This window comes from Chiloscyllium plagiosum, unplaced genomic scaffold (genome assembly GCF_037043375.1).
Source record: "Chiloscyllium plagiosum isolate Xiang-an unplaced genomic scaffold, Cpla_swu_hap1 HiC_scaffold_19, whole genome shotgun sequence".
Taxonomy (NCBI): domain Eukaryota; kingdom Metazoa; phylum Chordata; class Chondrichthyes; order Orectolobiformes; family Hemiscylliidae; genus Chiloscyllium; species Chiloscyllium plagiosum.
The window spans coordinates 44,568,994-44,590,283 of NW_028270157.1; the positions used below are offsets into that span (position 1 = coordinate 44,568,994).

A 21,290-nucleotide genomic window follows, 5' to 3' on the forward strand; every position below is an offset into this window, starting at 1 on the left:
CAGGTAGGTGGGTGAGTGTGTAGGGTGGTGGAACAGCAGGTAGGTGGGTGAGGGTGTAGGGTGGTGGAACAGCAGGTAGGTGGGTGAGGGTATAGGGTGGTAGAACAGCAGGTAGGTGGGTGAGGGTGTAGGGTGGTGGAACGGAAGGTATGTGGGTGTAGGGTGGTGGAACAGCAGGTAGGTGGGTGAGGGTGTAGGGTGGTGGGATGGTAGGTAGGTTGGTGAGGGTGTAGGGTGGTGGGACGGCAGGTAGGTGGGTGAGGGTGTAGGGTGTTTGGACGGCAGGTAGGTGGGTGAGGGTGTAGCGTAGTGGAACAGCATGTAGGTGGGTGAAGGTGTAGGCTGGTGGGACAGTAGGTAGGTGGGTGAGGGTGTAGAGTGGTGGAACAGCAGGTAGGTTGGTGAGGGTGTAGGCTGGTGGAACAGTTGGTAGGTGGGTGAGGGTGTAGGGTGGTAGAACAGCAGCCGGTGGGTGAGTGTAGGGTGGTGGAACAGCAGGTAGGTGGGTGAGGGTTTAGGGTGGTGGAACAGCAGGTAGGTGGGTGAGGGTGTAGGGTGATGGAACAGCAGGTAGGTGGGTGAGGGTGAAGGGTGGTGGGACGGCAGGTAGGTAGGTGAGGGTGTAGGGTGGTGGAACAGCAGGTAGGTGGGTGAGGGTGTAGGGTGGTGGAACAGCAGGTAGGTGGGTGAGGGTGAAGGGTGGTGGGACGGCAGGTAGGTGGGTGAGGGTGTAGGGAGGTGGAACAGCAGGTAGGTGGGTGGGTGTAGGGTGGTGGAACAGCAGGTAGGTGGGTGAGGGTGTAGGGTGGTGGAACAGCAGGTAGGTGGGTGAGGGTGTAGGGTGGTGGAAAGGCAGATAGAAGTGTGAGGGTGTAGGGTGGTGGAACAGCAGGTAGGTGGGTGAGGGTATAGGGTGGTGGAACGGCAGGTAGGTGGGTGCGGGTGTAGGGTGTTGAAATGGCAGGTAGGTGAGTGAGGGTGTCGGGTGGTGGAACAGCAGGTAGGTGGGTGAGGGTGCAGGGTGGTGGAACGGCAAGTAGGTGAGTTAGGGTGTTGGAACGGCAGGTAGGTGGGTGAGGGTGTATGGTGGTGAAACGGCAGGTACGTGGGTGAGCGTGTAGGGTGGTGGAATGGCAGGTAGGTGGGTGAGGGTGTAGGGTGGTGGAATGGCAGGTAGGTGGGTGAGGGTAAATGGTGGTGGAACAGAAGGTAGGAGTGTGAGGGCATAGGTTGGTGGGACGGCAGGTAGGTGGGTGAAGGTGAAGGGTGGTGGAACAACATGTAGGTGGGTGAAAGTGTAAAGTGGTGGAACAGCAGGTAGGTGGGTGAGGGCGTGGGGTGGTGGAACGGCAGGTAGAAGTGTGAGGGTGTAGGGTGGTGGAACGGCAGGTAGGTGGGTGAGGGTGTAGGATGGTGGAACGGAAGGTAGGTTGGTGAGGGTGTAGGGTAGTGGGATGGCAAGTAGGTGGATTAGGGTGTAGGGTGGTGGAACAGCAGGTAGGTGGGTGAGGATGTAGTGTGGTGGAACAACATGTAGGTAGGTGAAGGTGTAGGGTGGTGGAATGGCAGGTAGGTGGGTGAGGGTGTAAGTGGTGGAACGGCAGGTAGGTGGGTGAGGGTGTAGGATGGTGGAACGGCAGGTAGATGGATGAAGGTGTAGGGCACTGGAACAACATATAGGTAGGTGAAGGTGTAGGGTGGTGGGATGGCAGATAGGTGGGTGAGGTTGTAGGGTGGTGGAACAGCAGGTAGGTGGGTGAGGGTGTATAGTAGTGGAACAGCAGGTAGGTGGGTGTAGGGTGGTGGGACGGCAGATCAGTGGGTGAAGGTGTAGGGTGCTGGAATGGCAGGTAGTGGCAGGGTGGAGGGTGGCAGGATGCCAGGAAGTGAGTGAGGGGCTAGTGTTGCAGGTGGGTAATTTGTTAGATCAGAGTGTAAAGAAACAGCTTGGTGATGAGTACAGTCATAGAGTCATACAGCCTGGGAACAGCTCTTTCTCTTCAACCAATCCATGCTGACTGTGATCCCAAACTAAACTCATTCCACCTGTCTGCGGTTGGCCCATAACTCTCCAAACCTTTCTTATTCATGTTCCTATTCAAATGTCTGTACCTACATCCAGCACTTCCTCTGGAAGTTCATTTAACACACCAACCACCCTCTGTATAAAAAAGTTGCCCCTCAAGTCTATTTTAAATCTTTCTCCTCTCACCTAGTCACCTAATCTTGAAATCTCCCATTCTCGAGAAAAGATACCTACCACTCACCTTATGTATGCCCCTCATGATTTTATAAACCTCTGTAAGGTCACCCCTCAATCTCCTGTACTCCTGTGAAAAAGGTTCTAGCCTCTCCTTGTAAAACAAGCCCTCCATTCCTGGCAACATCCTGGCACATTTCTTCTGAACCCTCTCCACCTTAATAATATCCTTCCTGGAAGAGGGAGACCAGAACTGGACACAGTACTCTAGAAGATGCCTCAACAATATCCTGTACAATTTCAACATAACATGTTAACTCCTGTCAATGGTCTGAGCAATGAAGACAAGCGACACAAACTTCAAAGAATTATGTACATGAACCCTTAGCTCTCTCCATTCTACAATGCTACCCAAGGCCCTGCTTTTAATTGTAAAAGTGCTGCTCTTATTTGTTTTACTAAAATGCAATACCTCACATTTATCCAAATTAAACTGCATCTCCCACACCTTAGCCCATTGACCTCACTCATCAAAATCTCTTTGTAATCTTAGATAACCTTCTTCATTGTGCACTATACCACCAATCTTGGTGTCATCCGCAAACTTACTAACCATTCCTTTTATATTCTCACCCAAGTCATTTATATAGGTAGGGCGGAGTGGGTTGCAGTCATGGGGAAAGGCCTGGGATGGGGAGATGGGAGGAGTCAGTGGGGGATGAGTTTGATAGTTATCAAGGAATTATAACAAGTTTTAATCCCTCCATTTACTTTCCTCTGAAAGTATTCAGGTCAGTGAAGACTGTGACTCTATCTCTGGGCTGTAGGTCTTGGATGTTTAAACTCCGTGGGTAGTCAGGAAGTGTCAGGAGCTTGAGGGGTTCCATTGCACATCTTTCAGAGTGCCTGACAGCGAAGCCTGTCTTCCAGTTGGAAGGTCTGAACCAACAGGTCTGATTTTATGAGGCACACTTATAGGCATAAAAAGAGGCACTATTACAGGCAAAGCAAATTATTTGCATACTAAAATCATCTGAGTGAGATCCCACACAAAACAGTACTTTAGGTCAAGCATTCTTTACAACCTCACTGATGCAAAATGGGTGATTGATAAATTGTCTGGCCTACTTTATAATTTTTCACAACGAAAACTTGGCATTTAGTAGATTATTGTTGGAGTGTACTTTATTTGCAATAGGTAACAACAATGTACTCATTGAATATTCTGCATATTTATGCACTTTAAACATGAGTTCTCACTTCCCAGGCGTTGTGGCATTTGCTGCAGCATCCTATCTCATAGCTAAGAAAGTTGAGAGAACGGGATTCCCTTTAGCTATCCCCATAGCACTTCAATAATTAAATGAGGAGGATAAATATACAAATCTAAAAATCAGGTGCTTTATTCAGGACTGCTAATGACCCAAAGGACCTACAGTGCCTACACCCAACTGGATATGTCAGAACAGGCCATCCCTTCCCCTTCATTACAATCTGCTACATTCTGACTTACTGACAACTTCAAGGAATGGGATGACCTTTCCTGTGGTTTGGATGTTCACAGTATCATTAAGCCTCCACAGAGCAGGATTATCCCAGGTCATGCAAGGAACATCTGACAAGCTAACCAATTTGCTGTTATATCTGCAGAAGGCAAGTGACTGAAACCATTCTAAAAAAAAAGACCGCAAGTACTGGAAATTTAAAATTACAAACACATTTTGATGGAAGTGCACATATGTCACTCAGCATCATCAAACGGAAAAGACAACTTTTTTGGTCTATACAATTCATCAAAACAGAAAATTGATAGATCAACAAATCCTTAGTAATGAACAAACAATTATGGATGCTACAAATCTAAACTTCACACTGAATGCTGTTAATATCCAGCAGATATGACACTAACTGTAGAGAGAAAAGCAGAGTTAGTTGGGAGAATGCAGGTCTGCGCAGGAAAATTAAGGAGCAAATTTAATTGTAACTTGTCCAGTCAGCCACTTGGCACATTGCCAATTCCCAATGATCTTGCCAAAGGAGGAGTCAATCCCAAAAAGGCTAATTGCCTGGCAACAAAGCATACCCAATTGAGGACTATTAATGTGACACTGGATCTTCCTGATGGCAAATAGAAGCCCACTGAGATTGCAGTCCAGCATTTAATTAGAGCCAGTGTCTTGCTGACACATAGGAGGTAATCAAAGCCTTCTCTCACTCACGTGAGCATGCATCTGTTGGGACACACTGGCCACAGCTGCTACCACAGGCCTGGCAGCTGTTTCCATGTGTGTTGTTTTAACCTTTTCCAAGGCTGCAGACAGTACCAACAATGCCCCTGCAGTCTCCCGCCTGCCTCAGCATCACCATACATCCACCTTAGATAATGAACTGGATATCAGTGAAGCCTCTCCCATTGGCTTCCTGCTCCCACACTCCACGCAACCTCCTCAACTGTTTGGAGCTTTACTCCCTCAGGTCACATGCTGTGATATAGTGCTCCTATCAACAGAATACCTGCTAAAGGACACTTACATATGAGACATAAAACACTAAGACAGTTACATTGGGTGCCCATGAGCTGTAGGCATGGTCCTAAGTTATCATTCTGCTGGAAGACCAGTGGACACTGGGGACTCTACCTGTCAAGTTGAAATTTCTGGTGGACAATCAGGAAATTTTATTAAAAGGCACAGTTTACAGGCTCAATAAGTTGAAAGTAAGTGAAGTGTTTACAGCTCAAATTGAACATCACTGCCACACTGAGGCATGGTTGCAGTTAAGGAAAGCAAGGGCCCCATGAGGGTGCAGACATTGGGAAGTCGGGAAGCTAGAATTACATATAAGAACATAAGAACTAGGAGAGCAGGAATCGGCCATCTGACCCTTCAAGCCCACTCCGCTATTCAATAAGATCATGGCTGATCTTTTCACAGCCTCAGCTCCACTTACCCGCCCTCTTACTGTATCCCTTAATTCTTTTACTGTTTAAAAAAATATCTATCTTAGCTTCAAAAACATTTACTGAGGAAGCCTCAACTACTTCACTGGGCAGGGAATTCCATAGATTCACAACCCTCTGGGTGAAGTTCCTTCTCAATTCACTCCTAAATCTTCTACCTCTAATCTTGAGGCTATGCCCTCTTGCCAGTGGAAATACCCTTTCTACTTTTATCTTATCTATTCCCTTCATAATTTTATGTGTTTCTATAAGATCCCCCTCATTCTTCTAAATTCTACTCAGTCTCCCTTCATAAGCCAACCCCCTCAACTCCAGAATCAACCTGGTGAACCTCCTCTGCACCCCCTCCAGTGCCAGTACATCCTTTCTTAAGTAAGGAGACCAAAGTACTCCAGGTGTGGCCTCACCAGCACCCTGTACAGCTGCAACATAACCTCCCTGCATTTAAACTCAATCCCTTTAGCAATGAAGTTCAAAATTCCATTTGCCTTCCTAATTACTTGTTGTACCTGCAGACCAACCTTCTGTGATTCATGCACAAGGACACCCAGGTGCCTCTGCACAGCAGCACATTGCAACGTTTTACCATTCAAGTAATAATCCTTTTAGTGTTATTCATACCAAAATGGATGACTTTGCATTTATTAACATTGTACACCATCTGCCAGACCTTTGACCATGCAATTAAACTATCTATGTCCCTTTGCAAAATTTCACAGTCCTCTGCACACTTTGCTCTGTCACTTATCTTAGTGTCATCTACAAACTTTAACATTATACACATGGTCCCCAATTCCAAATCATCCATATAAATTGTGAATAATTGCAGTCCCAACACTGATCCCTGAGGCACACCATTAGTCACCGATTGCCAACCAGAAAAACACTCATTTATTCCCACTCTTTGCTTCATGTTACTCAATCAATCCTCTATCCATGCTAATACATTGCCTGTAATGCTAAGCATCTTTATCTTATGCAGCGGCCTTTTGTGTGGCACCTTGTCGAATGCCTTTTGGAAATCTAGATACACCACATCTACTGAGTCCATCAAGGAATTAGAATGATGAAGGAGAATTTTAGAAACTTAAATAGACAAAATCCAACCAAAGAAGAAAGTTCAAAGACTATTGAAGTCTCAGAAAAAGGTGGGAAGATCCATTACTTAAACCTCAATAAAATGTAAGAGAAGCTTACTTAAACTACACTATAGCAGGGCTCATCAAAGAAAAAGCCATGAAAAAGCCATGATTGCTATTTAGAGATACAAACGATGGGAATTATCTGGGAAATTTGGTTAAAAGATATTTTATTATTAAATTGTTCAATTATAACTTTTATATCTCTTAATTAAACCAAACATCCAGAAAAGGTCACCTTGCCTTGTAAACTGTTAAAGGATGAGTGCCTGAGAATTCTAAAATTCCACTATTTAAAGAAATGAATATCAATTTATTCTTTAAATTCTAAAGTGAACATTAAACAACAACTATTCACAACTCTAAGCTCACCTTTCTCTTAACTGCTTATTATCTACCTCCAACTCTATAACAATATACTGTTCCAATAAAGCCTTATTATATTACACCAACTTAATTTCAAAACCATACAGCTGTCGTCTTCAGTGTCTGTCTTCCTCTGGCTGAAGATGTCCCTGGGTCGTTTTCTGTCTTTTACTGTAAAGATGTTTCATATGAAAAGGTACCTTTGATAGAGAGTGTTTTTTAATCTCTTGGGTCTCTCTCAATGGCAATTGCTCGCTCCTTCTTTATCTTCTAATTCCATTTGCCACAATTGCAATTTAAGGTTTGCTAACTCTACCACACTTGTCTGTTTCTCTGATACACCTAACTGCTTGACCAACTCCATTACAATTTCAGCTTTCCTTTTGTCCCTGGTTAAACCCAATTCTAACCTTTTGTTAATTCCTCTGTCTTTCTAAACTTTCTTGGCAAATTTGGGAAGTATCTTCAAACCCCAGAACCTCTTTAGCAATGTTAAGCTTTTCCCTCACTTTTAATTTAACTAGCCTCATGTAACCGACATTAAACAAATTGTCTTGCCTGTATTTTATTTAAAGATCTAGGACAACTAATCGGCAAGTGTTTAAATCTGCCGGGTCTTTTGTAGCCCAAATCTACATAGAACATAGAACATAACAGCGCAGTACAGGCCCTTCACCCCTCGATGTTACGCCAACCTGTGGTACCAATCTGAGGCCCACCTAACCTAAACTATTCCATTCTCATCCATTTGCCTATCCAGTGACTATTTAAATGCCCTTAAAGTTGGCAAGTCTACTACTGTTGCAAATCTGTTCAAACCTGTCCAAATCTCAGACTGGATCTGTCTAAACCTGTCCAAATCTCAGACCCAAGCCCCCAGACTTTCTACATTTTTTTGTTAAGCAAAGGTATTAAATGCCAAAGACAAGGGTATGTGGGGTTATACCAAAGATCAGCCATGATCTCATTGAATGCTGGTACAGATTCAAGGGGCTGAATGGACTACTCCTGTTCATAGGATTCATTTCTGTTTATATTTTGTTCACTGGATGTGAGTATCACTGGCTGGCGGGACAAGCCTTTATTGCCCATTCCTTAATCGTCTGCAGCTATATTCTTGAACTGCTGCAACCTTTTTGCTGTAGTGATACCCATAATGTTGTCTGGAAGGGAGATCCAGGACCATAATTGGGCAGCGGTGAAGGAATTGCAATACAGTTCCAAGTCAGGATAGTGGAGGAGAAAGTGAGGTCTGCAGACGCTGGAGATCAAAGCTGAAACTTTATTGCTGGAACAGCACAGCAGGTCAGGCAGCATCTAGGGAACAGAAGATTCGACGTTTCGGGCACATGCCCTTCTTCAGGAATGAGCAGAGAGTGTTCAGCAGGAGAAGATAAAAGGTAGGGAGGAGGGACTTGGAGGAGGGGCGTTGGAAATGTGATAGGTGGAAAGAGGTCAAGGTGAGGGTGATAGTTCGGAGTAGGGTGGAGGCGGAGAGGTCAAGAAGAAGACTGCAGGTCAGGAAGGCGGTGCCGGGCTGGAGGGATTCGGCTGAGACAAGGTGGGGGGAGGGGGGATGAAGAAACTGGTGAAGTCCAAGTTCATCCCCTGTGGTTGGAGGGTTCCCAGTCGGAAGATAAGACGCTCCTCCTCCGACCGTCGCGTTGTTGTGGTTTGGCGGTGGATGAGTCCAATGACCTGCATATCCTCGGTGGAGTGGGAGGGGGAGTTGAAATGCTGTGCTACAGGGTGATTGGGTTGGTTCGTCCGGGTGGCCCAGAGGTGCTCTCTGAATCGCTCCGCAAGTAGGCGGCCTGTCTCCCCAATATAGAGGAGGCCACACCGGCTGCAGCGGATGCAGTAGATAATGTGGGTGGAGGTGCAGGTGAATCTGTGGCGGATATGGAAGTTTCCTTTGGGGCCTTGGAGAGAAGTGAGGGAGGAGGTGTGGGCGCAAGTGTTGCACCTCCTGCGGTTGCAAGGGAAAGTGCCGGGAGTGGAAAGTCAGGATAGTGTAAAGCCTGGAGGGGTACTTGTCGGTCAAAATGTTCTAATACATATGCTACCTTAAACTGAATCCTTCAGTTTAATGGCAAATGATAAGAATTCTCCATTTTATTCACAAAATATAGGAAATACACATTTTGAAGTCAAAAGCATGAAAATTCTTCCAGTACAGTGGTGCACAGTTGCAGAATTGCTATACAGAAGACTTAAAAGACTTTTCAGCAATGAAGATAAATAATCACATTGCAAATACATGGTAGCAGAATTAATATTGGCAGGAAGGTTTCATTTTTGACATGTGCCATAAAGTACACATCCTATTGAAAGTAATCATTGAGATAAACATAGAAACAATGAAAATAGAAGCAGGACTAGGCCAGTCAGCCCTTTGAGACTGCTCCATCATTCAGTATGATTGTGGCTGACCATTCAATTTGGCATCCTATTCCTGTGTTCTCCAGAAGCTCTTTTCCTACAGGCACTCGACATCTAACCATTCTCCACAGATCACTTCTAATCTCAGTGCCTATTAATCCCTCTAACTGATTATCCATCTTAACCTAATCTGTCTGGCAACAAGTATGGCAATAAATAAGTCTACACTTCGTAGGAGCTTTAATACATCTACAAGCTCTTACCATAAAGGAGTTAACATAGCATGCAATCTGTAACATGATTGTACCCTAACTAGTAAACAGAAAAATACTGAAAAAAAACAACCCTCAACAAGATAAAGGCAAATCAGGAATCCTTGATAATTTATAAATATTTGTATATTGCTTATAAGCAAACAATTACAAATCATACTTGGTTTTGAAGGAATTGAATACTGTTCAGAATTTCTCTCATATTTATGAATACATTTTAGTCGTGAACCCAATATGTTGCTGCCATTCACCTCTGTGACTGGGGTTCAGACCTGTACCGAAAATGTAAAAGTCAATATTGTGAGACATCATTGTAACAGCTTTGTATTTTTGGCTCTATATAAACTTTGCGACCTATTGATTGGAATCTTCTTATTGTGAAATGCGTATATTCAATTGCAATTCAGTTCTTCGTGACTCAGAGTCCAAAGCTATCTTTCCTTATTCACTCTTACATAATAATGGCAGCATTAGGAAATGGAAATGGGTGCACATAGAGATACGAAATAGGCAAGATATTGCTACAATCCATTTTGTGGTACTACATTTGTCTGAAACAGTTATATACCGGGAAGTTGATTTCTCACTTCCAAAATCTTGGGTCAAAATCCTCAGGAAATAGATAGGAGTTTCATTAGCACTCCTATGATGTCAAATGGACCCAATGTAATTTTGAAGTGACAATGGATTTAGTGCCATTGTTGTAGAGTGGCCTTAAGCAGTGACGCTCAAAGAATCTCTACAAGCTGTTAACATAAAGATTTATAAATGATGTGGCCTCATCATGTAGCTGCCTCCAGAGAGAAGTGTCAATTCCCACTAACTCTAAAACATTTGACAGTCTGAAATGCCCAACCTCTGGACCTTCTCACTTTCACCTGGCCTGCACCAGCTGGGTTCCACAGGGAGATGTAGATTTATATCCCTCTTACTGATGAGTTGTTCTAAATGTATTGCTAATAAATACTAAGGTGGCTTCATCATGAAAATGTTGCAGGTTTCTGATCACTTTAATTGGATCACTGGTGGGTTCATTCTATCAGGCCCCATCAATAGAAATGATCATCTGAAAATACAGTGATGACCCTTAACAGAGCAAAATGAGCTAAGCCTCTTTTCACCTTCAGTTCACAGTCAATTTTTGACTGACTTTCATAGAACTGTTGAGTATGTGGAACAGACTTCATTCAGACACTATAGATGGTCAATCTAAACATTATGAAGATAGCATTAGATCTTCTCCAGCTCCTTAAATAATTTTGAAGAACTCTTCTTATGTATCATAGTAATTTTCTTCAAAAGTGCATTTCATACATAAGTAGATTTTTGGACTTCTAACCTATTTAATATTCTCATGATTAGCTGCCTTATCATGTAGCTGGCTCCAGATAATCAGGAGGACAGATTATTTTACTCAAATTGGAACAGGCTCCATTATATAAACAGATCCCTCTGATTAAGTTTGTTATACTAATCACTAAAGATATACTGTACCTTAATTACTCACAGTTGATGTTATGCCAGCCACTTAATTTGTAGAATCAGAGAAATGTACAGCATGGAAGCTGGCTGATACAGAGTCATCCAGTCTCATGGCACTATTTAGCTCTTGGCTCATGGCCTTTTATGTTAGGGTACTTCAAGTGCTTATCCAAGTACTTTTTGATTCCTTATTTGCTCTGCTATAATCAGAAAATAAGAGCAAATTTGGAAAGGAACATAATTCTAGTTCATAGGCAGAGTATTGATCCATCTCTCCTGCCAACCAGAGGAACCCTATTGGTCCATTAGTTATACAGTTCAGTTTTATTACCTCATCTTTCTGACAAATTCAGTACAAATCTTTGTAAGGCATAGTGTTTGTATGCATGTTCCAATGACAGATAAACTCGAATTTCTGCCAAGGAACACACTACAGAATCAAACTTGAGAACATTTGGACCATCAGCTGTGTGACCTAATTGAAAGAATACAATCCTGTGTTAGTAGAATGATTCCTTTTCCACAAACAAAGAATTAGTCCTTTACAAAACCAAATAGTTTAGAAACTTTTGCATACTATTCAGGCATTTCATGATTTTGGAAATTAGTTAATAACTTCAAAGGAATGTGGTTTACCAATATGACATTTGGTCATTTAAACATTTTGCATCTTTCACAACCATTTAAGTTGTAATTTATGAAGAAAAAATTGATCATCAGAAGGATGATGGACAGTTTTACTTCTGTGTATAATTTTAATCTACTGGTCAGTATACCATATTGATCAAATTAAATGAATCTTCTCTATCATGTGTTTGACTATAATGTAATTCTAGTATGAGATAAGTTCAGTAACATATTGGCTGCTTTTTTTTATTTTGGCTTTTCACTTCCATGAACACATGATCTCTGACAGAGTTTTTCATTAAAGCCAAACAATATTTTCTCTGAACTTTCTTTGATCTCTTTATCTCTCAGTGCACCATTTTGTTTCAGGACATTAGACTTATCTTTAGCTGCTTCGTAGGTCTTTCCACACAAAGAATAAGATGTCTTAAGTTGGACTTTCTGGCCATCTTGTGGTGATGAATTACTATTTTCAGCATTCAGATTCTCTTCCAAACTGTGCACAAACCAGTTCTTTACAGCTGGAGTGACTTTGGCTTCCTGGAGCCATTTTGGTTTTGGAGTTACCCCCGTGACTTCAGATGCTAATGAAATATTAGCTAACCTATCAAACTCTCTCTTTCCAAATACTGTCTTTTTGCTATTTATTTTGTTTTGCATTTGTATATTTTCCACTTTTGGGACAACAAATTGAAGATCTTTGTCCAGTTCTGTTTCTTCTTCCTTCACTTTTGCTTGCATCTCCTTGGGCTTCTTTGACTTTCTTGAAAGCAATTCATTGAACGGAAGTTTGTGTAAGAGATGCTTTCCACTTCTGGAATTACCATTCTTGAATTCTTTGGTTTGAGGTGTATTGCTGAAACTTGGTGAATCTCTTTTTGTCACATTGAAAGATGTTGGTTTTGAAACTGATTTTACTTCCATTTGTCGATGCAATAATTTAATCTTCTGTACCTTCTTACTGTTCGACGTCTGAAAATCTTCGTCATCTTGCTTTGAATTTGGAACCACAATGGAGTCCACCTTGCATGAATTCATCAGGTGATTTTCTATTGAAACAAAAGATGGTTTTAAAGATACTGTCTCAGCTTTGGATTTCCGTGTACCTGGAATAAGGACTCCTTTCTTTTTCAACTCCAATTTTTCTTCAGTTATTTGTTTATCATTCTTTAAGATTTTATTTGGGTTCTGGTTAATAGATTTTTTGACTGCATTTACTACAGGAGGTGACATCTTTATATTTTGAGCATTTTTATCTGCACTGAGTGAAATTGTGTTCTCATTAGTGTTTATATGCTTCTTTGTACTGGTTTTGATTTTGTTTTTCATCCATATTTTAACCTTTTCTTCCGATTCTTTTTGCCTCTTTTGACGATCAATTTCTTGTCTTTTATTATTTGCTTTTTCTAAGCGTCTCTGCTTCTTCTTCCTTTCTCTCTCTTTTCTTAGTAACACATTTTTTCGTCGAATCCACTCCTTTACAATGTAATCATTTGACTTTTCCAGATGATTGTCAACTGGGATCAAAATTTTCTTCTTCTGAGTACCTTCACTCTGCTGTTTATTTCGGGTTCGCATTTTCTTTTTCCATTTTTGAATGCGTCGAGTAGACACATTTACTGTTGGGATTGTATTGGAACGGAGAATTCGCAGTCCGAATGGTTTCATCACGGTGATGATTATTCGGGGCTTTCCAAAAATCTTGACATTATCTTGTAGTATTTTGCTTTTGTTTGTCATATTCGTTTTTTCCTTTTTAACTATACAAACCTTTGCTGGACATGATGGGTTTTGAAAGCATGTATTTTCATTTTTCCCACACTGGAATTCTCCAAAATGATCAACACTGATTGTTCTGGACAGTCCTTCAGGGTTTAAAGAAGTCAAACACTACCAAGCTTTTTATGTGATGCCCGATTATGCAATTGCCTTGGGTCTGTCAACACATCAGCCAAACACATTTCTTCTGCGTTGATGAATAACCTTTGTGTCCTTTCCTCTCTGGTGTTTTCCTGCACTTTCACTCTAGTTTTATCCTCATTCTTTATCTTGGACATTTGCTTGTAAAGTTAAACTTGCTTTTCCAGAAGTATTAATTCTTTCGATTCTGCTCAAATACTCCTGGTGGTGTTTTTTTTATTTTGATGCAGCAGTAACCTTATTCACCAAAGAACACACGCTTTTTGTAAATAGAACATTAACCTGAATCACTTAAGATTGGTGTTCATTCCTCCTAGGGAAAATCAGTATGATGAAACCTACAAATGAATCACAGCACAGAATTAAACCATGGGAAATGCACATAATTGCTCCAATTAGCAATTTCCAGTATTTATGTAGTTTAATAATGTGGCATGTGGTATTACTACAGTACAAGATAAAAGATTTTGCAATGTTTCCAGAATAACCATATTTTCATAAATGAATTACCTGTTCAAAGTATTTTCTGTCAGTTAAAGCTTGCATATTGTAATGTACTAATCTCATTAATTTGCAAATCACCTGTAGGAAAGCTACTGATTTATTTGGAGTGATTACACCACAACCTTCAAGCTTTCTGTGAGAATACTATTATATCCCCACAACAATAGTGACTTCTGTCTCAATAGAAAAAGCAACTGAATTAATAAAATTGCCTCTTCAACTAAGAACACAGACAAGACAATGAGGATAAAATATAAATCTATAAAGTATAAAAATAAAAACATAAAATGTATAAATTCATAGAAGGATAATGAATAGTTCAAAAATAAATACTGATTAACATAATCTGATTCATTCAGAAATTATGCAAGACTGGCTTTTCCTTTTCACAATGAAGCAGAACAACTTGCTCCCAGAATGTTAGAACCAACAAAGGATCATAAGAAAGCACTGGGGAAATTGGCTACAAGGAAAATGACCTGAGAAAAATAACAGCCCACCTCCTGGAAATTTAGATTAAATTGCACAAAAATTGATGTGAGAATATTGAACTGCAGTGCAACATTACTAAAATACAAAGTAATTCACTGCTGGAAGGGCATGCTGTAATAATGCTATCCAGTCAGAAAAACAAAATGGATCTCCCGCATTGGCATTCTTTACTACAGTAAACATAAACATTCTCAGAAAAATAAGATGTATGTCCTATAATTATGCATACTGGCCTTGAATCCACAACATTTCCTTTAAATATTTCCTGTGGACTGTTTTATGAGTGATCTTCAGCAATACGTTAAGGAATTTATGCTGTGATTGTTCAACATATCATCCATGGAAAATCGGATGACAGCACCTAAATTTGGTTTGGACCCCTCTCAAATATTGAAATAAGGCTGACATTCTTCACACACACTTTCAGAAGGTGCTTTCAACAACTTGGTAAAACGTTACACTGAGTTTTATTGAAGCTGATGAGAACTCAAATCACATAACTTCAAATATGACAAGGGAAATTAACTTGAGTTCAATTCAATGAATTGTATTTATAAATGTATAAGTTACTAGGAAGGAATGAGTTCTGGAGAAATGAGTCAGGGTCAGATGGTGTACAAGTTACCGAGATTACCAAATGGAATATGGAGAAAACTTTAAAATGAGAAGCACTGTTTCTCAATGGTACTAAAAACCATTCTCTGGAAGTCAGTTGTGAACATCAAAAATTAAATATGTGATACATTAAATTGTAATTTCAGAATTACACATAAGTTATAGTCTATTTGATCTCTTCTTCCATACTTAAAATGTATCACTGATTACAGAGAAGCTCACAGAATTAACTGACATTAAAAAAAAATCTTATAAAATATTATTACTGTGAATATTTGTTAATACAGTGAAGTCTAGAACTGTGAAAGGACATAGCCACTTGAAGCATTCCATTTTATGCAAAAAATATTTCCTTATATCTTTCCTTCAAATAATCTGTTCAGATCCATAAACTTGAAACAATGTACACGACATACATAAAATAGTTAGTGATAAGTTTGAAATAAGCTTACATTTCTGAGAGTCTTCCTCCGATTTATCACAGTGCTTCCTGAGCAGCTGTTATGAAATGAGAGGGTTAGAAGCTCCCTTTCTGCCCTGTGTCCTTCATCAATCCAAGTTTCAACATTGTTGATCACGGCAGCTTCCAACTGTTGCTAGGCTCTGAGCAAGTGACTAATTGGTTGCTGTGGTGGCATGAGTTGTTTACCAAATTTCCTGGAAAGACGGAGGTCTCCATGAAGAATTGTATTTAACAAAATGTAATTAATTTTGCTATGTAATGCTATATAATTAATTATGCCATTATTATGACAAAAAGTTAATTCCCTGACTTTAAAATAAATCATACTTGCACTTCTCAAGCACCCTAATGTGATATTTCAAGGCATTCCACACCAGAGAATTCTTTTGGAACATACTGGGAGTGATTACAGATATTGTGGGCAAAGATAGCAGTTATTGTGCATTCCTCAACTTCTATAAACAGAGGAGATCAAATGAGAAATCTGATTTTATTTTCTGTAGGATTAGGAGAAGAGAGAGAAAAATGCTGACGAGAGGAGAGCTCTCTGATAATTTTCAATCAGTGCAAAAGATTTTAAGATAATTTTGCTTCCAGCTGAACTACTATAAAAAGTAGAAAATATATTGTATTAACAAATGATAAAACATCTAACAAACAGAATGTTGCATTCCTCCAATACTAAATGGATCTTCAGCCTAGTTCAAGCAGATCTCTTGCTGAGTTTCTCCATTGCACAATCATTTGCCTGATAGGCAAAGTGTCATTGGTTCAACTAATTTCATACCTGACAAAATTAAAATACTGTAGATACTGGACATCTGAAGTATAAACAAAACAATGTTGGAAATACTCAACAGGTCAGGCAGCAACAAAGTGAAACAGAGGATGGAATCTTAGCAGGCTCTGAGTGAGGTTGGCTACGGTGAGATGCACAGTAGAATTGGGTGACATCTTGATTTCAAGGTCATCTCCCTGCATCTTGCTTGCTTTACTCAAGTGGTAATATTCTCGCTGGGCAGGGGCTATTTTACAATTGGCACTCATTACTGTGTGTTAAGCCTTGTTAACAACTCACCTCAGCTAGGGCTGCGATCTTATCAAACTTACCACACAAACTTTCCACTGAGCAAACCTGACATGGAAAACAGAGTGTGTTCTTGGACAGCTAAACGTCTCGGAACAACATCAATCTTGCTCACAGCTAAACTGCAGAATATCAGCTGGATGTACCTTCCACCACGGTTTTTGGCACATCACTTTCAGGGAGTCATTGCCCACATTCCAGCATCCTCCTGGTACTAGGCTCTTTTGGAAATTGGCAGCTACGATATTGTGGGGATAATTGAGATGTGGCTTCAAGTGGACGGGGCCTGGGAAATGAATATTCAAGGCTATACGTGCTATCGTAAGGACAGACTGCCGGGCAGAGGGGAGGGATGGCCCTGTTGGTAAGGGATGATATTCAGTCTCTTGCGCGGGGGGACCTAGAATCAGGGGATGTAGAGTCAGTATGGATAGAGCTGAGAAATTCTAAGAGTACAAAGAACCTCTTGGGAGTTATCTACAGGCCCCCATACAGTAGTATGGATGTAGGGTGTAAGTTGAATAAGGAGCTGAAATTGGCCTGTCGCAAAGATGTTACTACAGTTGTTATAGGGGATTTCAATGTGCAGGTAGACCGGGAGAATCAGGATGGTATTGGACCTCAAGGAAGAGACTTTGTGGAGTGCCTCAGAGATGGATTCTTAGAATAGCTGGTGCTGAAGCCGACCAGGGAGAGGCAATTCTGGATCTGGTATTGTGCAACAAACCAGAATTGATCAGGGACCTCAAAGTGAAAGAGCCATTGGGATGTAGTGACCATGATACAATAAGCTTCAATCTGCAATTTGAAAGGGAGAGGGTACAATCGGTAGTGACAATATTTCAGTTGAATAAGGGGAACTATGGAGCTATGAGGGAGGAGCTGGCCAAAGTTCAATGGTGTAATACCCTAGCAGGGATGACAGTGGAGGAACAATGGCGGATATTTCTGTGTATAATGCAGAAGATGCAGGATCAGTTCATTCCAAAAAGGAAGAAAGATCCTATGAGGAGGCAGGGGTGACCGTGGCTGACAAGGGAAGTTAAGAAACATATAAAGTCAAAAGAGAAAAAGTATAACATAGCAAAGATGAGTGGGAAAACAGAGGACTGGGAAGCTTTTAAAGAACAACAGAGGATTACTAAGAAGGAAATACACAGAGAAAAAATGAGGTACGAAGGTAAACTGGCCAAAAATATAAAGGAGGATAGTAAAAGCTTTTTTAGGTATGTGAAAGGGAAAAAAGTGGTTAAGACTAAAATTGGGCCCTTGAAGACAGAAACAGGGGAATATATTACAGGAACAAAGAAATGGCAGAAGAGTTGGATTGGTACTTCAGATCTGTGTTCACTGGGGAAGACACAAGCAATCTCCCAGAGGTAACAGTGGCTGAAGGACCTGAACTGAAGGGAATTTATATTTGCCAGGATTTGGTGTTGGAGAGACTGTTAGGTCTGGAGGCTGATAAGTCCCTGGGACCTGATGGTCTACATCCCAGGGTACTGAAGGAGGTGGCTCTAGAAATCGTGGATGTGTTGGTGATCATTTTCCAATGTTCTATAGATTCAGGATCAGATCCTGCGGATTGGAGGGTGGCTAATGTTGTCCCACTTTTTAAGAAAGGAGGGAGAGAGAAAACAGAGAATTATAGACCAGTTAGGCTGACCTCAGTGGTGGGAAAAATGCTGGAGTCAATTATAAAGGATGAAATTATGACACATCTGGATAGCAGTAACAGGATAGGTCAGAGTCAGCATGGATTTATGAAGGGGAACAGGATACTGATTGAGAATGATCAGCCATGATTATAATGAATGGTGGTGCAGACTCGAAGGACAGAATGGCCTATTCCTGCTTGACTAATCTTCTTGAATGTTTTGAGGATGTAACTCTGAAGATGGACGAGGGAGATCCAGTGGATGTAGTGTACCTGGACTTTCAGAAAGCCTTTGATAAAGTCCCACACAGGAGGTTAGTGAGTAAAATTAGGGCGCATGGTATTGGGGGCAAAGTATTAGATTGGATTGAAAATTGGTTGGCTGACAGGAAACAAAGAGTAGTGATAAATGGCTCCCTTTCAGAATGGCAGGCGGTGACCAGTGGGGTACCACAGGGATCAGTGCTGGGACTGCAGCTTTTTACAATGTATATTAATGATATAGAAGATCGTATTAATAGTAACATTAGCAAATTTGCTGATGATACAAAGTAGGGTGGCAGGGTGAAATGTGAGGAGGATGTTAGGAGATTACAGGGTGACCTGGACAGGCTAGGTGAGTGGACAGATGCATGGCAGATGCAGTTTAATGTGGATAAATGTATGGTTATCCACTTTGGTGGCAAGAACAGGAAGGCAGATTACTACCTAAATGGAGTCAAGTTAGGTAAAGGGGCAATACAAAGAGATCTGGGTGTTCTTGTACACCAGTCAATGAAGGCAAGCATGCAGGTACAGCAGGTAGTGAAGAAAGCTAATAGCATGCTGGCCTTCATAACAAGAGGGATTGAGTATAGAAGCAAAGATGTTCTTCTGCAGCTGTACAGGGCCCTGGTGAGACCGCACCTGGAATATTGTGTGTAGTTCTGGTCTCCAAATTTGAGGAAAGACATTTTGGCTATTGAGGGAGTGCAGCGTAGGTTCACAAGGTCAATTCCTGGAATAGCGGGACTATCTTATGGTGAGAGATTGGAGCGACTCGGCTTGTATACCCTTGAGTTTAGAAGGTTGAGAGGGGATCTGATTGAGACGTATAAGATTATTAAAGGATTGGACACTCTGGAGGCAGGAAACATGTTTCCGCTGATGGGTGAGTCCCGAACCAGAGGACACAGCTTAAAAATAAGGGATAGGCCATTTAGGACAGAGATGAGGAGAAACTTCTTCACCCAGAGAGTGGTGTGTGTTGAATGCTCTGCCCCAGAAGGCAGTGGAGGCCCAGTCTCTGGATTCGTTTAAGAAAGAGTTGGATAGAGCTCTCAAGAATAGTGGAATCAAGGGTTATGGAGATAAGGTAGGAACAGGATACTGATTGAGGATGATCAGCCATGATTATAATGAATGGTGGTGCAGACTCGGAGGGCAGAATGGCCTATTCCTGCACCTATTGTCTATTGTCTATTGTCAAAGGCAGACTGATCTAGCAGGGTACATCAGCAACTAGCAATGTATGACTTTACAACGTACAGACACCACATAGGGACAGGAACCCATTACATAGCGGGAACCAGACTGTCTACCAGGGCTGATATCTTGCTTTCTCAGTGCACAATATCATGCATACCAGTATGCCCTGCCTTACTGTGCCTTGCATTGGTAACTGACACTGTCACATAACCAGTTGGGTGACCATGCTGTGCAGCAGTCCTCAGTAAAGGGCTCATGCATCTTGTTTTATGTCAGAGTGGTGTATCAATCGAGCACCTGTCCCATGTGGCAGCAGTGTTTGTGCCAAACACATGGCAACTGCACCAAGCAGTGCAATATGTCTGAAGCTCTGAGGGAATTAGTCCATAGTAAAGCACACATGGACATCCATCAGTGATGGGGTGCCTGGCATGGTGAGTCAAGGGCAGCCTCCTGTTCCAATATCCCAGGCTGCCGTCATGGTCTGGCAACCAGTTGTTGCTTTGCCCGGGAGGTCCATGCCTTTATACTTCTGGGAGTGGGTCACAGCCAGTCCCTAGGCGCCAATCCAAGAGATATGTTTGGCACCATCAGGGAGATGTCTGGCCACCAGCCAGGGGACTGAACAGATGAGGGTCATTGTCACATTGCTTGAGGGGCATGAGGAGAACAGCTGTGAGTGGGTGGGGGTAAATGAGCCAACTTGTGAATGAGGGAGGGGTCTATAGCTGCAACCAGTCACTGGACATTCATGTGGGAACAATATTGTCCTCTAACACATGATATGTTGGTTGCAGAGGCATGCAGTGTGCCTCCTCCCAGGGAATCCCACAGCATTGACCATCTCTGTGTTGCACCTCCACATCACCATCATTGCTGGGGAATTCCCTCCAATGTACAGTTCAGTGCACACAGCCAGCCACACAGGATTCTGTTTCAAAGGGTGGGTCATCTGAAGTCATGCACATGCATTGCTGCCTGCTCCCAAATGATGTCTTTGGTGCTCATTGTACGTCCCTACAATTTCACCGCAATAATGCCCAAGGTGTGATGCTTCAGAGTGCAATGGAGCATTGAGAACCTAAACAGAATCGGGGATACCCTCAAAAATGGTGAATAACAAGGTTTCATGAAATAAAGCAAGTATTTTCATACCATTCTGTGGAAAACAAGCTATTTAGGAACTCAGGAATACTGTCCTATCTGATTGGCCAGCAGCTACAATAGTCCCAATAGCATGAGAACTCAGTCATGGTTATAAGCAGCCCTGAAACAAGAGCAATGGATCTGAGTTACATCCTCAGCTTTTAAGGCTTGGAATAGATCAATACCATGGAGGAGGGAATGTACTTTGCAGATAAGACAGGGAGGTACAAAGGTAGACACTACATTGGGGTAGTGTCTCCAATGTACCCTGTTCAATCCCAAAAAAGGAATCCCTTTCTTTCTGCTTTCTTGTTTCAGACTCTCCATCTCAACTGTCTGCCATCACCAGGGGAGGCAATGGCTTTGTGGTAAAATCACTAAACTCTTAATAGATATAGATTGTAGGGAACTATATGGTGACATCTTGCACAATATCCAAATTACAGAGGAGCAAGTCCTGGATGTCTTGAAACGCATAAAAGTGGATAAATCCCTAGGACTTGATCAGGTGT

At 41.8% G+C, this 21,290-nt stretch overlaps 1 protein-coding gene across 1 annotated transcript; it reads right to left on the bottom strand.

The window, feature by feature from the left end:
• Positions 1-8,759: 8,759 nt before the first annotated feature.
• LOC122559377 (uncharacterized) lies at positions 8,760-15,572 on the bottom strand. Its single transcript, XM_043708829.2, is given in 3 exon segments — positions 8,760-13,316; positions 13,319-13,685; positions 15,411-15,572. Coding segments are annotated over 2 exon segments (1,809 nt in total). The 5' UTR covers positions 13,485-13,685; positions 15,411-15,572; the 3' UTR covers positions 8,760-11,673.
• Between the last annotated feature and the right edge of the window lie 5,718 nt (positions 15,573-21,290).